General features: G+C 31.1%; 2 protein-coding genes across 2 annotated transcripts in view; one reads left to right on the top strand and one right to left on the bottom strand.

Annotated features, from left to right (window-relative positions):
• Window positions 1-1,326: 1,326 nt before the first annotated feature.
• LOC118193911 (DNA helicase MCM8-like) lies at window positions 1,327-3,926 on the bottom strand. Its single transcript, XM_035365071.2, has one exon. It carries the CDS (start codon window positions 3,803-3,805, stop codon window positions 1,406-1,408), a length of 2,400 nt encoding a protein of 799 aa, XP_035220962.1. The 5' UTR covers window positions 3,806-3,926; the 3' UTR covers window positions 1,327-1,405.
• A 227-nt stretch (window positions 3,927-4,153) lies between these two features.
• LOC118193909 (methylmalonyl-CoA mutase, mitochondrial-like) overlaps window positions 4,154-18,469 on the top strand; it is an 86,855-nt gene continuing 72,539 nt past the window's right edge. The window contains exons 1-2 of the mRNA XM_035365068.2: window positions 4,154-4,298; window positions 12,405-12,530. Of these exons, the coding sequence (XP_035220959.1) occupies window positions 4,248-4,298; window positions 12,405-12,530 (177 nt within the window). The 5' untranslated portion in view covers window positions 4,154-4,247. The remainder of the gene's footprint in view (window positions 4,299-12,404; window positions 12,531-18,469) is intronic.

Below are 18,469 nucleotides of genomic sequence, written 5' to 3'. Positions count from 1 at the left end.
GATGACGTTGCTGGAATCATGGTTGGCGATCGTACAGCTACACGGTATGGTAAATCATCTTTAGTTTAACCCTCTGAGCGTTACGGGTTGAAATTTCAAAGTTCCTCAAAATGTCATGAATAAGTGATATTTTCTTGATTTTAATTAAAAAATGACTCTTTCATTTTGTACCTTGATTAATTTTCTTTCAATATACATCCAAACTGAAATCAGATATGTTAAAAGCTAGCAGAAATTTTCATGTATAATGAATGTGGAAGGCAACCTTCTGTATGTAATTTTCCGGCCTTAACGCTGAGAGGGTTAAAATGGTTGGAAATTTAAGACTTCAAAGAACGACTGCTAAATATTTTACAAAGAAATAGAAATCTACGTTTAAACCTATTTGGTAACAAGAAAAGACATATTTAGTGGTTTATGATATTCTCTGTTCTTAAGTATAATAAAATCATTTAGTGGCAAATTAATACAGAGTATCTATGTCTTTTATTTACATGTTTAGTTAACAATGCTACAAAAGTTGCACTAAATTATAAAAAAATTAGTAAAAGTACCTCAAAGTTTAAGATGTTTTCAAATATTTTTTATACATACATAAAACATTAAAATAATGTTTACAAAATAAAGAATTCAGTACTTTTGTGCTAATGATTATTCGCTAAATATGCAATTGATTGATTTTTTAGAAGTTAGTTTTAATTAAAGGCATGTTAATGGCCACTTGAATAAATTTTGGTTTATTTAATAAGGGCAAAGAACTCGAGGACTATGTGCTTAGGAAAAGAGTGCTTAGTGTATGACTTTCTAAGGAAACTGGCTCATATTGCAGATAAAGAAAACCATAAAAATGCCCATGGATTCAGTCCATTCGCAGGAGCTCGAACACCTTACCAAACTACAAATGTTCAGTGACTTTACTGCTCAGCCATAGTAGGCCCTTGTTTATTAATGAAGTATTATGAAGTCTTTTATTTAATAATTGAGAATATAATTCTTTAATTGCCCACCAGCAGTCGAGTAGTAAAACCGCTGAACACTGGTAGTTCTGACCCGGTTTAATTCCATGTGAATGGGGTGGCTGCATGGTCGTGATTTTCCTCATGTGTAACATGTATACAAGGCAATTTCCTTTATAAAGTCTTTCTTTTAGGCAGATGGCCTTAGTGTGCTTTGCCAAAATCAATCCACTCCTTTAAATATAGCAAATTTTTTTCTATTTGCCATACAAAACAGACTTGAAAAGTACTTCAAAAACACAGTTGTAAATAGAGATACTTCAAACACGCATTGATAAAGTAAAGAAGAAAAAATTGGTATCTACACACAAAAGTTTTGAAATGCATGTAATAATAATAAAAAAGTGTTATTATAACAATGATAAAGTACTTCAAAAACACAATAGTGCTTACACAGTTTGGATCTGGTAGAGTTGTCTTCCTTTTTTTAGCAAAAAACCTTGATCATTTAGTGCTTCAATGATAGATTGCAAAGAGCCTGTGTTTATTTTTAACTTTTCTGCTAGATGTCTTATTTCAGAGACAGTGAAGCGATCATCAGCTTTGACAGTAGCACATTCGGTCATTAATTTAATAAGTTTTTTGGCTTCAGAACGTTTACTCATACCTGAGCCATGTATTGAACGGTCAAAATCAATATTTCCAAATTCATCGCTAAAGGTTTCTCTCAAACTGTACTTCATAATTTCAATAACTTCTTTCGCATCAGTAAGTGTACATAATGCTCTGAGTTCAATCCGAGCTCTAGCTTCTGTGAGACGAATTAAGGATTCTAGTTGACGAGTTGTAATGGGAGTGCTGTAGGACAGTTGATGTTGTTTTCTCATTTCCAAATAAAACTCCTGTAATACTTTGCTCACCTCTGGAGTCAGTTTAGGTTTAGCAAACTCTCGAGCATAAGAAATATATTTTTGTAATATATTATGAGGTATATAATTCAGCTTCTCATTTGGCTTTATTCTTAATTTTTCCAATAGATTACTTTCTTCACGAAGTGAATCATTCAGAACTGAGTTTTGGAAACTAGAGTTCTTTAAAATTTCATCTTTATGATGTATATGCAGTAAACCCATTACATGGTCACTCATTTTGCTGTCTAATTCTGCATCGGGTGTGTCTTCTACAATAAATACCAAATCAAATCTAGAAAGCAAAGAACTTCCAATTCGTAAGTTTTCAGAGACAGTTTTAGCTTTATTGTAATGGCCACCAGACAGATTTGCAGCAGCGAGGATGGATGTTCTCGCAGGTAGAGTACAAACTACACCACTTTTAGCAATACTTATTGTTTGTTGTTCCATAGCTTCCAACAGAGCTGCATGATGCTGAACCATTTTATCAAATTCATCAATACAACAGTGACCTTGATCAGCAAGTACCAGAGCTCCAGCTTCTAAAGAATTCTCTCCTCCAGTTTCTTTCATAACTGTAGCAGTCAATCCAGATGTTGTAGCTGAATTACCACACACATAAATACCTCTAGGAGAAACATTTGCACAAGCTAAGAGCATCTGACTTTTACCTAGACCAGGATCACCTACAATTAAAATATGAGAGTTTTCTCTCATGCAAAATCCATCTGCCTCACGCTCTGAATGACAACCAGCGCTTCCAAAGAGTCCCAGTACAAGACCTGCCTTGATAAGTTCGTGCCCATATATATTGGGACACAAAGAAGCTACAATGAGTCGGAACAAATTGTCTTGAGAATGAACTTTTTGAATTGCACTTAAGTCTTCTGATTTGAATTGCACATCATTTGATGCAATACCACTAACATTTTTGCCTCTAACATGAGTTACAGAATTAACATCCAATTTAAATACATATGTAGAAGCACCTTTGCTAGCAGTCGTTTTCTTATAATTAACATTATCCACACTTAGAATGCCTGACATAATAACAACATCTCCAGGAATACAAGAATCTGTAAGATCACAAAATAAATCACATTCTATAGCTTTTGGAACTCTTCCACCTTCAGTTTGATCCATATTCAATTCTTGAAGCCTTATGTTTTGCCAAGGTATCGTTTTCGTTAGTGAAGAGTCGAGCATTGGTTCAAATGTACGGGAAAAGCAATTCGTTCCAGTACATCTAGCTGGTAATGTATAACATCCTTTGATTTGCTCTATAACTTGAACAGCTTGGCATTTTATGCATTTAAAAGCCATATCAGTGCAAAATGGCTTTATATCACTTACACGTATAACACTTCCTTTAAGAGTTATAAATTTACCAAAATTGTATGTTTTCAAATCTTGAAAATGTAAAAAATCGACTAAACCAGTAAATCTTGGATAAAGTTTTTGCATTTGATTAGAAGTATTTACGGTATCATCTAGAAAATACCCCTCACTATCAACTATGTTCTGCTCCTTTAATAAACATTCCATCAAAAAACTAAACAAACCAATTACTATATTAGGTGAATTTCTTAATTCATTCAAGAATTCTGGCCACATAAAATTAAAGGCTTTATGCTTCGAAAGATCGTTAATATTTACGGTAAAATATCGCTTCTTATTTATATTTGTTAACACATCTTCCATTTGATCCAAGTTTGAAAAATATTCTTTAACAGCGCGTAACTTCTCAAGATGTTCATCCTTGTTACTATCAGGAAGATACAGATTCCATGCATCATTTGATTTAGGACGACCTCTTGGAATGTCATGACATTTTCCAGAATTTGCGAAATTTCGTGAGTATTTCTTGAATTTCTTTTTATGCAATGAAGCTTTATTATTTTCTATTTCTCTCTTCTTATTTTTATCAGGATCATCCATGATTAAACACTTATAAATTCTTGGTATACAGAAGAAAGATTTCTAAAACATTTTAATAAGAAACAACTTAGACGAAGCACTTATAATATAAGAAAGCAGACGATTTTGAAAATTTAATCGATTGCCGCGTACGAAAAATCACATGTTGAGGAATACTGTTGCTGCTTCATCCTTAGTTGTTTATCTGTATTTTTGTTGTTATAATTACTTAATGAAGGAAAAATAATTTGTTTTGTAAAGAAACGAGCACAAAGAATAAGTTTCACTGCATGATTAGGATAGATGGCCACATAATTAGTTGTTTTAAATAAAATTCACAGTTAACGAACCAAAATAAGTTTTTATATTTGGCAACAGGCTGAGGTTTATGAAAACATTTTTAAAAGGTCTGAAAGAGATAAAAGTCGTGCGTGAAATCGTCTCCTAATATCTTGTGGCGCAAATGTATCGGTCAAGATTATCTCTACTGATTATAAAAAAGTTATCTCGTCAGGTGCTTATAAATATGAAATAAATTTATTAAATGTAATATGAAAATTTTGAAACTGTATGTTTAGTTAACGTAGGAAAATTATTCCAGACAACTACGTATTTGTAGATTTTCATAGCTTGCTGTATTTTTATATTTCAGATTGAAATATTTAGAATACAGTAGAGTTCCACAAACTCGACACTCCCCGGTTATTCAATATTTCGTATAATATTTTTGAAGTTTTATAATTTAGAATGTTTTTGTTGAAATGTTTATTTGTAGGGAGACAATTATAAATATTACTACCTTATACTTGCCCGTTTAAAAGCATTTTTTTACCATGTGTTATCACCAGTGTACTTGTATTTTAAAAATTCAGTTAAAAAATGTGTATGTGTGTGCAAAGGTGTGTATCTATGTATACGCATACATACTTATATGAACACACATACTTACATACATGCGTACAGACATTTTTAAGACGGACCCGGTAAACAGAAGAGTACCAAGTAAATAAATGTTGGTACTCATAATGAATGAGATGGATAAGCTTGCCCATTCTCATATAGTTGTTCTATATTTGTATGTATGCTCGCAAGAAGTATCACAATAATTATACATTAAATCACTCTTTTGCTGAGTTACAGTCATTGTACTTTAAATCACTCTTTTGCTGAGTTACAGTCATTGTACTTTAAATTGCTCTTTTATTGAATGTGAAGTTCATAGGTATGTAGTAACTGGTAATAAGTTTCATAAAATGTCGGTCTTAGGAGAAACCAATACACAATTACGCATGTAATTTCCAAACTTTGAGAATTTCAGCCATTGTATAATATATGCAGTTAATTTGAATTTTATTTTTTGTCTTTTTGGAAATGGAGGTCCAGAAGGGAAGGCTTGAAGGGCTACTCATGGTTTGTGGGTCGTAGATTTAGAAATTGTGCCTTAAGAGATTGGACAAAGATGAAAATATTAAGAAAATTGTAATGGATTTATGTATTGAGTGAAATGTTATGAGTTGTGAATAAGCCATTCCTTTTCCTGTAAAACTTGAAATTTTTTGTAACTGGATATCCTCTCAGACCGCATTAGTGCGAGTTTGCAAGACTCTACTGTAGTTTTCTTCTTTGACTGTTGTATTTCAAAATAATCTTTAAATAGAACTTTGTTATGATGAACAAACTTTTAACATTTCTTTAGTATAAATTAATGGTACTTTTCCGTTTCGCCGGCGCAAATCTCGCCAAGCAGACTTTATTGGCGACAACATACAGTATACACATAAAAAATATTTAAAAAAATGTTAGTTTTAAGAATTCTTTTTTTAAAGGCATAAACATTTTAATATCGTTTAAAATTTTATAAAAAACCGATAAAGACAATAAATTTGTAAAAAGACATTAATTTAAGAATTTACTACGCTTTCATGGTTCAGCATCCTGATTCGCCGGGTCATATCACGTGACCCCAAGCGATCTCATCTTACGTAAACTACTCTCTACAAAAATCTAATGCTCTCAGTAATTATCTACATTAATTTCAAGTTAAATCTTAATTTGGAACACAAGTTTAAATGCAAGAAATATTTCAATTTGTACGAATAGCTTACTCAATTATGTAAAACTGCAGTGCTTTACTTCGCTAATGCATTCTCATTAGAATTGATGAATTTAACTCTTGACTTTACCTTTTCTATATTTTCGGCTTCGGGTAAGCACTGTGATTGCATCCTAATTGACTTAATTACCGAAAATGGCCTTGGACATAAAACTGAACTATCTGATAAAAATTCTATGTAATTATATGTCAGTATTGAAAGAAACAATCAATCTGATAAGAAAAAGCTGCGACTTGTTTTGAAAATGAGGCGTAAAAGGTTACCAGCGAGAATATTCCGTTTGGCATCGGTTGCACCATTATTAGCGACTTTATCGCTTGCGCCGGCAAAACGGAAAAGTACTAACTTAATATTCTGTGTGTGTTATAATTACATATAGCATATAACCTTATATTTCGTCCATTTCATAGTTGCAAATGTAATGGTTTAAAAAAAAAAAAAAAGTAGAGTAAATTTTAAAACCTTTAAAAAGCTTATGCTGCATAGATTTTACTAATTGTTATAAAAAATAGTGATAACGGGCATATGTTTCAATGAAGATTTTGCTTTGGATAATAAAAATAAGAATAAAAATAAGTATTAAATTCTTCTTCATTAGCCCCATAGCCTGTTAGAGGCTAAGGCTGTCTCCTTAAGTTTCCTCCACCTGACCCCATTCGGTGCAATAGCCTTCCATTGGTTAACTCCAAATAATCTTAAATCTTGCTCGACATCATCTATCCATCTAGTGGGTGGTCATCCTTTTCATCTTACTCCCTCAATTCTCGAAAAGGTTATTTTTTTGGTTGGAAATGCATCATCTATCTAAACACATGGCCCGGTATTCTCGACACAGCAATTATAGCACTTAAACAGCGGAACTTTGTAACTGAAGAAGAAATTATGTCTGTTTATAGAATTAAAGAAAAAGTATTATCACATAAAACGAAGCAACTTAAACAACTTACATTGAAAGAAATGTTTAATAAAGTAAACAAATAAATATTAAGCGCTTTTTTTTTTTTGTAAATTTTGATACCCTTTAGATCATAATTGTTCTTTATTTCATAAATTACAGTTTCATATTTTTAATTTTATAATTTCTGCATGCCATCTTACCAGATTTAAACTGATCTATAATCCGGAATTGCCGAAGTCCCAACGAGTCCGGATTAACGACTTTTGACTGTATATAATGTATTTGAATGCAAACTTAAATGTAAATTATTTCTTAGCATGTAATTGTTATTTTTACATTTAGTACCTGATGTCAAATTATAAAACTAATCAAGATTTAAATTTTATTGCATAAAACAGTACATTTGTAAAATTTAATCTGTAATTAAAATGTTTGACAATATTAATTCAAAAGTAAAGGGATTACTGATTAATCCTAAGAGAATCTTTAATTCATTTTAAAATTCTGATGGAATAATTTTTCTGTTTAAGCATCAGATTAGCAAAAGGATATAAGCATATTATTTATTCATGTCATTATCAAATAATATCAAAAATATAAGATTTTAGAATTTTTGCAATAGATGTTTGGCAGCCATTAGCTTTTACAGATAAAAATGCATCTTCAGATAAATTATCAAGGCATAAGCTCTCTTTACAGTAAAAAACAAAGCCAAGGTAAAAAATAGTTTCTAAAGTATTGAAACTTTAGTAAATTGAACAAATCAAAGATATTTAAAAAGCCAAAATAATAATTAAAAAAAAAGCATGAAGGTAGAATTTTAAAATTATATACAAGCATAATTTGGTACTTACGTATTAACGCAACCAGGCCAAAATTCGCATAAATTGCGAAATTTGGCGACCCTACTTACGGCAACCCTACGTGTTATACGTAGTTTTGTAAAAAGAGCATGTGGAGATTCACAAAATTTTCCTGCATTTTCGTGCAAATTTTTGTAATTTATGAGAAAATAGCAGTGTACATGGATAAAGTGAAGAGTGTGCGCAATGCCATTTTTGTGCAATTCTGGGATTTTTTTTTTAAGTAAAAATAAGTCGACGTGTACATGGTTATGGCGAATACGGTTTTTAATGAGTGCTAAAAGCAATAGCCAAAAGATTTCCGCCGAAAAAATAATTCTGCAACTTATTCAAATTCGAAACCGGAAGGGTTTAATTGCTATTTTATATTTTAAAAGAAAATAATATAAAAAACTGTATTAAAAATTATCTGTAATTATAAATTACAGATAATTTGTATCTGTAATTAATAAATGTACATTTTCTTTCTATTCATACTTTTTTACTCAAACTTACAAATAGCGTCAACCTGGTTGCGATAATACGTAAGTACCTAGAAAAATATAATTACATGGGCAATATTTATGCAAACAGTTATCAGCAGAGAAAAAACATAACTGGTGATGAGGAAATACCTAAAATCAAATAAACGAATGTATTGCTTTGACAGAAAAATACTACAGTCAAAGGTCGTTAATTCGGACACCCATAATCCCGAATAATCTATAATCTGGAGCTCAAAGCTACAAACTTTCTGTGCATGCATCGCATTGACGCATGCGCTTAAGACCTTTACGGCTGCGAATATGCTTGTGTGCATGCGCATAATACGTTTATGCATGCGCGTTTAATGTATAACGGACGGTATAAGCTAAGCTAAAATTATCCAATTCAGTTAATGTTGCAGATTGCATTGTTCCTTAATCTTTGAATTGGATCCAGCTTATTATTATTTGCAGACTGTTAGAGCACTTTTATAAAAGTAAGCTTGAACTTTCGATTATGTCAAATAGAATTTCCGATATATATTTACTAATATGTAAAGGATCTACAAAACGAAAGTATGTTTCGAAGTCCATTAAATGAAAAGTGGAATTGCTGCAAAAAATGGATAAAAGTATATCCTTCGTTTCTCTAACCATTCGGAAATCTGTTTATAAATTTCACGCTGCTGTGCGGTGTGTGTGTGGGGGGGGGAACGCTGCGGCACGCAATGAATTGAATGTTGATCTGTCAGCACTATCCTTATCTTGAGGGCAGATGTTTTTATTTTCTTTGGCTTATAATTCCTTACTAAATGTAGTATTTCATCTCGATGTACTTCGTCTTTGATATGATTTAAATCAAATTCCTCGTCATTATAATTCGCTTCCGATAGTGAAGAAAGAGACACAGAGGTTATTGAAAACGAAAAAATTTCGATTGACAAATTAGTCGGTATTCTTGACACAGCAATTATAGGACTTGAACAGCGGAACTTTGGAACTGAAGAAGAAATTATGTCTGTTTATAGAATTAAAGAAAAAGTATTATCACATAAAACGAAGCAACTTAAACAACTTACATTGAAAGAAATGTTTAATAAAGTAAACAAATAAATATTAAGCTTTTTTTTGTAAATTTTGATACCCTTTAGATCATAATTGTTCTTTATTTCATAAATTACAGTTTCCTATTTTTAATTTTATAATTTCTGCATGCCATCTTACCAGATTTAAACTGATGATCTATAATCCGGAATTGCGAAGTCCCGACGAATCCAGATTAACGACTTTTGACTTTATATAATGTATTTGAATGCAAACTTAAATGTAAATTATTTCTTAGCATGTAATTATTATATTTACATTTAGTACTTGATGTCAAATTATGAAACTAATCAAGATTTAAATTTTATTGCATAAAACAGTACATTTGTAAAATTTAATCTGTAATTAAAATGTTAGACAATATTAATTAAAAAATAAAGGGATTACTGATTAATCCTAAGAGAATTTTTAATTCATTTTAAAATTCTGATGGAATGATTTTTCTGTTTAAGCATCAGATAGCAAAAGGATATAAGCATATTATTTATTCATGTCATTATCAAATAATATCAAAAATATAAGATTTTAGAATTTTTATAATAGGTGTTTGGCAGCCGTTAGCTTTTACAGATAAAAATGCATCTTCAGATAAATTATCAAGGCATTTAAAAGGCATAAGCTCTCTTTATAGTTAAAAACTAAGCCAAGGTAAAAAACAGTTTCTAAAGTATTGAAACTTTAGTAAATTGAACAAATCAAAGATATTTAAAAAGCCAAAATAATAATTAAAAAAAAAAAAAAGCATGAAGGTAAAAGATTCTAAAGACATAAAGTATTCTAAAGACAAGCATAATTTAACTGCACTATTTTGACATCACGTACAAGCCTGGGGTCATTTTGGAAATAAAGCTATCTTAAAACATTAAATGTTGCATTGGCCCTCTTTCTGCAAAAACTTTTCACATATGGTTGCACATTGAAAGCTATTTATAGGTAATATATATACTTGAAAAATTAAAAACTGTAAACAATGTGTATTAATTTGTATTTTATTAAAGGAAAGCTCTGAAGCAAATCAGTATGATGATAAAAATTTTGTTTTAAATAATTAAAATAAATAAAATAATATTTAATTGATTGAAAAAAGTAATTATTAAATCTTAGCCACATGATTCTTGACAACAAATTTGTAGCATTCTAAAAAAAAAGTTCTGCATGTGCTCAAATTACAGAAGTTTAGTTAAAATAATAATAATTATTTTAGAAGGAATATCTTTTCATATTTAATAAACAATTAAATGCTTAATTTCTATATGTTCATAAGGTATTTACTGAAAATAAAAATTTCATGAAGTTTGTTTACATGTGCAATACCTCTGATCTGAATTAGCATGTGCAATCTCAGAATATTGAAATTAGCGTATTAGCTGGAAGTATGTATGTTTGATAGAAACATTTCTATAAAGAGATTAATAGTATATAAAAAACATAACATTAAAATATATTTAATAGTTAAATTAAATCAGGCAATTTTAACAAAGAGTTAAAAATGTTAATTTTTTATGAAGATTTGAATTTGAATTGAGTACTTTATTACGTGAAAAATTAGGTTTTTTTGGAGAAATTTCATTTTAACAAAGAGCATACCTCCTAAATTCAGAGTTAGTTGTGTCTATAGTTTTTCCACGAAATGAAAAGAATTGATTTGATCTTTTGATCATATCATCTGTACATAGTTTTTGACCTTGCCAAGAGTCTAGTTTCAAGTTTATATTATTTTCAGTTTAAATATATATGTATTGCTTTATATAGCTTATTATATATATATATATATATATTTTTAATATTGGGAATAACCATTTTGGAAAAATTAGTGAAATTTTGAATACATTTCAGGTGATGTATTATATAAATCTAGAATGTAAGTATTATATAATTTAATATAGTAATTCACGTTAATGCTTAAGTTCATTTAATAAAATACAGCTGTAATTAAGTGTTAGAATTTACATTACTTTATTTATGTATTTATTTAGTTACTTTATGTACTTCAGCACATACAGCACATAAATGAATTTTCATAACACAAAAATTTAGTATTCTTGAAAGAAAAATCTATATTTTAATTTTAGGCAAAAATGAGACCTATTTCCGTTTTTAATTAAATTTATTGAGGTTTTTTTTTTTAAACTACCATGGGGCTAAGTGTGTTCTGTGCCTGAATTTAAATTTCAAATTGGCTTATTGTCTCTCTACATGAGCTACATGTAAAATATATAATACTTCACTGTGTGACAGAGTATGGAAAAATACTTTACATCAAATTTGCTCGTCATTATAATTCGCTTCCGATAGTGAAGAAAGTGACACAGAGGTTATTGAAAACGAAAAAATTTCGATTGACAAATTAGTTGGTATTCTTGACACAGCAATTATAGGACTTGAACAGCGGAACTTTGTAACTGAAGAAGAAATTATGTCTGTTTATAGAATTAAAGAAAAAGTATTATCACATAAAACGAAGCAACTTAAACAACTTACATTGAAAGAAATGTTTAATAAAGTAAACAAATAAATATTAAGCTTTTTTTTTTTTGTAAATTTTGATACCCTTTAGATCATAATTGTTCTTTATTTCATAAATTACGGTTTCCTATTTTTAATTTTATAATTTCTGCATGCCATCTTACCAGATTTAAACTGATGATCTATAATCTGGAATTGCGAAGTCCCGACGAGTCCAGATTAACGACTTTTGACTTTATATAATGTATTTGAATGCAAACTTATATAATGCATTTGTTTGAAAATGTTTAAAACTTCAAACATGTCTTTCAGGCAAAAAAAAGGGGGGCAATCTGCTTCAGTTACACTTATATACATTTGACACTAATACAGATTTCATTCACAATGTTGTTTTTCATAAACAATCAAAGAATCTCTTGACTTTTCATTTTGTTTTTCTCTGTTGTTACTTATTATCTTTGAACTTTTATATAATTAGTAAAAAGGAGGCTGTGAAGTAAATGTTAAAATTACTCATTGAGTGTAGTTAAAATTTTGTTAATTTTTATGCTATATCATTTGAAAATAACTTTATTAATTTTTATGCCTTCAATTTCATGACTTTCATGTATTCATCATTTACATACAAGGACTTAAATAATAAAATAATTTTTATTTTTAAATAAGCAAAGATGAGACATCTGAGCAATTACTTTGTTATTTTTTTAATAGCTTCATTTAACATCAAATGCTAAATATGCCACTGATTTGAAAATGCCTGAAGCATGGGTAACAAAAGCAAAAAAAGTTTTGAAAGGTAAAGATCCTCTGGAAGTTTTAGGATGGCATACAGCTGAGGTAAAGATATGATTTTAATGTAAATATTTTTTTTTATGTTGTATGTAGTATAAATAATTGTGATTTTAAATGTGATGAATTTTTTTTTATTGTTGTGCAAAATTTTAAATGTGATAACACTTTAGAATTATGATTATATGAATTTCATGCTAGGAAAAGTGTATCTGTTATGATTTTAACAAAATATTTTACCTTTTAAACAAACTTAACTTGCAGTCTGTGCTAATATTGCCTTACTTGACTCCACAGTTTTAACCTGCGCAAATGTATTACATACTTAAATCCATTATTAAGAATTCTAGATTGTTTTCTTCCCCCTTCCTTATTTTCATTTGCATTGATTTAATTATTTTTTGATTGAAAAATAAAAAGCGTTTTTAATTATTAAGGTTTTTTTCTTTAAACCAGTTGGAAATAAATTTAGGTTTAGTACTTACATATTATCCTGTTGATGTTTGGTAGAAATTTCGCCAATGGTCGCCAATCATTACGATGGAATTCTAAAGAAAGTGAGCTCCCATAATTCGAGCTTAATCATACTATTTGGCTGGTTGATGGGATAATATACAAGTACCTTAAGTGTGCCTTCAGATTTTTGGTTAATTTATTATTACTTCTTAATTATTCTATATATACAGTCTGTGTCCAGAAAGTTTGGTGAATGTGTTTATAGTTACAGTGGATAGTTATCTTACATAAAACAGCTGTGACTGTCCTTTAAAATAATCCCCATTGGTCGTAATGAACGTCTGGGAATGGCTGTACAAGTCCTGGAAACTCCTGGCATAGTCATCTTTAGCGACGGCTTTCAGCTGGGTCTTAACATCATGTTGGATGTCCAAAATGTTCGAAAACCTCTGTCCCTTCAGGGTTGAATTCAGTAATAAGAAAAAGTCTGGGCGAGACATCTGGGAAGTAGGTTGGGTGATTCAGGGACACAACTCCTCTGTTGGCCAGGAACTGCTGCTCCAGAAAGGCAGTTTTGGATGGGCATTGTCATGGAGCAGGGTCCAGTTGCCTTGTTTGAATGTACCTGTTTGATCCAAGGGGATGCACTTTGATGCATTGCAGCAGACATTTCAGTATTTCCACGTATGTAGCGGCATTTAACATGGTGCCCTCAGGGAGGAATTCTTTATGGATTAGTCAAAGAACACTGCAAGCATTGTCTTGTTGCAGGATTTCTCACTTCACACCTTCTTGCTTTTTGGAAACATGAATCCTCCCACACCATACTCTAACACTTTCCTGTAGGAAATTTGGGTTTCGATCCGTCGTGTGGATGAGGTCCCCACAGGCAGCAGTGGAAGTTGCATTTATTCTGGTATCAGTGTGTGGGGCACAAATCGTGGGGCAAAGCTTGTGTTTAGCCAAATTATGGGTCACTATGATGTCGGCCATCTCACAACCAATTTCCATTTTTTCCACTGTACCAATTTCCACTATCATTTTCACTTTCACATGATGATCCTGGGCCAAAAGTTTCTTCATTTTCTGTACGTTATCTGGAGTGCATGCAGTTGGACGGCGAGTACTTTGGGAGGAGTCTGCAATGGCGTCGTGCCCTTCATGGAAGCATTTAAACCACTCATCCACACACTTCAAGATGACAGCATGGTTTTTGTAAACTGTTTTCAGCATTTTCCAAATTTGAAACAGACCACCATATTCATTTGGTGATCCATTTGAGTTTTGATGACACACACACACCATTCTACCATGAGCTGTTTCCACACGATAAACACACTCACAGTGCCAGGGAACTGGTTCAGACCAGTCAATGACCTATCGGGTGTGGGTTGCACCAGTTGCACTTTCTTATAAATGTGAGGACTATGACATTATTCACTGAACTTTCTTTGGGCAGTGGTAATGTAAGCTCTCTAAAATGCTATTTCAGAGCCATATTTTTCTAAAATTCCTTTTTCTTTTGTCTGTTTTTAAATATTTGCTGAATTCTTAAAAATTTCATTTTTGTTCCATTGTAAATGTTCTCTTTAACAGTAAATTAATGTGCAAAAAAAATATCTGGAAAGAATTACTCTGAGAGTTAAAAAAATATTATAGTCACAGAAGTAAAAGAAAATGACATTTCTGTTTACATTCTGTGTTGACACAGTTATCCGAGATCCAGAGCATGTATACAAGTCCCAGATTATGTTCAGAGGCATATATTGGCCATCATTCAGGTTATATCTGGTTCTTTGTTGCCATTCCAGGATGGGAAAATACATCATTATAGAGCTGAGCTATTTATGAGAAAGCTGTGCTATGTGTAATGTGTATTGAGACACTGTGCTGTTGTAAAACTATTTGAAAATGCTTAGTAAAAATAGTAAAGGACTAATTACATATTGACACCAAAATACTTTCTTTTCATGGCATGGTAAGGGAGAGGGCAAAGATGTCCAGCTGTTACATAGAAAGTAGATCAAAGAAATCTATCGAAAGCCATAGTAGACGATTTTTGACACTCTTTGATAATGACAGGAAGTGTGCATTGGCTAGTCTTTGTTTTCTCTGATTATCTAATGAATAATCAAGACACAATAACATGGCGAATTATATACTAATTCAAAAGTCAAACAACAAAAATCAACGTAATAATTTCAAAATTTTTACAGGACTAGTTTCGATGGTTTTACCGAACCGCCATCCTCAGCTGCAAAACCGCAAATGAACGAGATAGGAAATAATGATTAGATAAGATAAGAAAGCCTGGACAAGAATAAGCAAGTGGCGCCATCTGTTGGTGAAACCAGAACTAAAACATAATTTCTTTAAAGGCCGAAGGCAAAGATGGATTGGAATTAGGATCGTTAACTAGAATAGAAAGATTTTTTTTAATGTGAAATGCCTCTTGAAAATCCAGTTCTCCAATGGAAGATGTTTTTTGAATAATTTTGGCAGCAGAAAAATTGAAAGTGTGATTTTCGGACCAACGATGTTGAGCAACAGAAGACTTCTGTGTTTCCTTTTTTCTAACATATGCCTCATGTTCCTTGACGCAAAATTTTAAGGTCCTCCTAAATTGCCCAATGTAAAAAAACATTGTTAGAAAAAAGGAAACACAGAAGTTTTCTATTGCTCAACATTGTTGGTCCGAAAATCACACTTTCAATTTTTCTGCTGCCAAAATTATTTAAAAAACATCTTCCATTAGAGAACTGCATTTTCTATAAGCATTTCACATTCAAAAAAATCTTTCTGTTGTAGTTAACGATCCTAATTCCAATCCATCTTTGCCTTCGGCCTTTAAAGAAATTATGTTTTAGTTCTGGTTTCACCAACAGATGGCGCCACTTGCTTATTCTTGTCCAGACTTTCTTATCTTATCTAATCATTATTTCCTATCTTGTTCATTTGCGGTTTTGCAGCTGAGGATGGCGGTTCGGTAAAACCATCGAAACTAGTTCTATAAAAATATTATGCTGATTTTTTTGTTTGACTTCTGAATTAGTATCTAATGAATGTCTAATGTTAAAATTCCAGTAATGTAAAAAATATGATGTTAAAATATAATGTTCCTGTAAGATTGATGGCATTGTTAGATTAACATGTAACGCTAGCACACGTAGCAACAAGCTCCTAAAAAGTTACATTTAAAAGCATTTATTAGTGAGATCTGTGTAACTGCTAATCACTCGTTGTTCAAGTAATGTTTCATCCATTAACCCTCTCACTGCGTACTTTTTTTTATCAAAATAGGTTCAAAAATTGCGTATTTTTTTTTTATTACATATTCCAAATCTAGAATTTTAGAATTAAAATATACAAAATTTTTTGTAAAAGTTTTTTTTTTTTTTTTTTTTTTTTTTTTCAATATAGAATTAGATCATAGAAAAAGGTTGTCAGAATACTGAAATTGAAGAATAATGATGTGAAAGGAACATTTTGAAAATTAATATTCATTAAATTATGATTTATTTTATAAAATACAAATCTAAAACATATATACTAATGAAAATATTTGCATAATGTAATATTTTGCATATCAACTTTGCACCACTGTCGAACATTTTCAATAGAAACTGAATTTTCAGATTCATCACTATCTGCAGAGGAATCCGAGAAATTCTCATCAGTTTCGCTATAACTATCTTCAATATATTTGAAATCAGAGTCAGAACTACTATTAGTGTCGAAAATATCATCAGGAATATAGGTTATATTACTCGCAAAATGCTTCCTGCCAGACATCTTTGTGCTTTGAAAAGCGCACGCAAAAATACGCATTACGTATTCTTGTATATTTGGCAGAAATGTGGACAACTAACGCCATCTGTTAACTCACATCTAAATTAACAATTAAACATAACAGAAAAGCCGAAAGGAAACCTTGAATGGGGAATGATTGGGAAAGAGCAGGCTGAACAGTTAAATAGACGGCAAAAATTCGTACCCACGGAAATTGCGGGTTGCGCAAATTTTGCTGCTACTTTTACGTTGCCCGTGGAAATCGTGGGATGCGCAGCTAGAGGGTTAAAACGATATTTAGATCTATAACCTATTGTGGAAGTAATAGCTATGCTAGTTACATACATGAAACTAGGAAAACAACTACAGATACATTCCTTTCACTTACCATTTATTTGGATTTCAGTTCTGAAAGGTACAGCAACCAACGTAAAGAAATCAATAAAAGAGGGGGGGATCTTGCTCAAACCGTTTATTTCAGGTCCAGCTAATGAAGCAGTTTGGTCATCTGTGAAAACCATGGGCAAACCACATAAAATGTGCATGGTAGTCAATATGTTAAAAGTTGTTTTAGCATGTCGGTCTGTAACCTTTTACTTAGTTCTGACTGCATTTGCCTTTTAATTCTTCACTAAGAAAATAAGGCATTATAAAAGCCCTGACATTCAGCTGGCTGGAATAGTTTAAAATTTTAGAATTATTTTTAGTGAAAATTTAAGGAAATAGTAGATTTGAAAAGCAATCGTAAAACATGTAATAACTGAGAATAAGCAAAACCTGTTGGTAAACAGTGTGCATCTGCTACAACATTTAGCATCTGCTAAGCCACATTTAGCATCTGCTAAGCCAGTTTAGTTTTTCTGAAGAAGAACATTATTTGACAGCTATTTATATTTCTCCCTTGCATTTTGGAAAAAAAAATAAAATAAAATGAAAGAATTAGTAGAATTTGAGACTTAACCTAAATATAACAGCATGAGATGGAGTATTTACAAATTACGGGATCCTGACATCAAGAAAAGTGTGCATTAATGGACACAATGTGCAGCTTTATTTGAAAATGGATAGACAGTGCAATGCAGTGTGAAAAATTATGACAAGCGATTGAATTTTTTATATGCTACATTCGTAACTTGGATCTCTAGATTATCGTACTAAACAAAAAGTGATCAGTTCTCTCAGACTTCTGCCAGAATGACTGGCACAAGTCTGGTGGAACTTTATCAGTTTTTCTGGTTAATGAGATTTCATAATCGGATAAGATGTTTTACTTTTGTATGTAAAGCCTACAAAAATATGTCATGCAAATGTCATTAGAATGTCGTACAATGTTGTACTAATGTAACGACCATAAAAGTATGTTATCTTTTACATCAGATTTTTTTTTTTCTTTTTTAATGTAATATTAAAGGCAGGCTTTTTCTATTCAAACTGATATCAACAAATAAGCTATTTTTGTTTCCTAATTTTGGATTAGAAATTTCTTTCATTCATTTAGTTTCCATGAGCTGCATCTTTTTTTTTTTTTTTTTTTTTTTCCCCATTCAACTATCTGGAATTGTCACTTATTTAGTAATTGGCATTTTCCTAGCCTTTTGGATAAATAAGCTGTTATTGTGCGGGATTATTCAAAGTGATGTACGGTATTTTAACATACTAGAATAATGTCAGGTACAAACAAATATTTACCAGAACAGATTTTAAAGGAAAGGACAACTTAATTACTTTTCTTTTATGATGCA

Source organism: Stegodyphus dumicola, chromosome 2, assembly GCF_044657685.1.
Source record: "Stegodyphus dumicola isolate Sdum_Otavi_A_Nest chromosome 2, ASM4465768v1".
Taxonomy (NCBI): domain Eukaryota; kingdom Metazoa; phylum Arthropoda; class Arachnida; order Araneae; family Eresidae; genus Stegodyphus; species Stegodyphus dumicola.
The sequence above is the reverse complement of the archived record's forward strand: the minus strand, read 5'-3'. Positions and strand labels throughout refer to the sequence as shown.

Excerpts from the sequence above, each read along its gene's own strand:
- LOC118193911 (XM_035365071.2), bottom strand. The coding sequence starts at position 3,805 with ATGGATGATCCTGATAAAAATAAGAAGAGAGAAATAGAAAATAATAAA.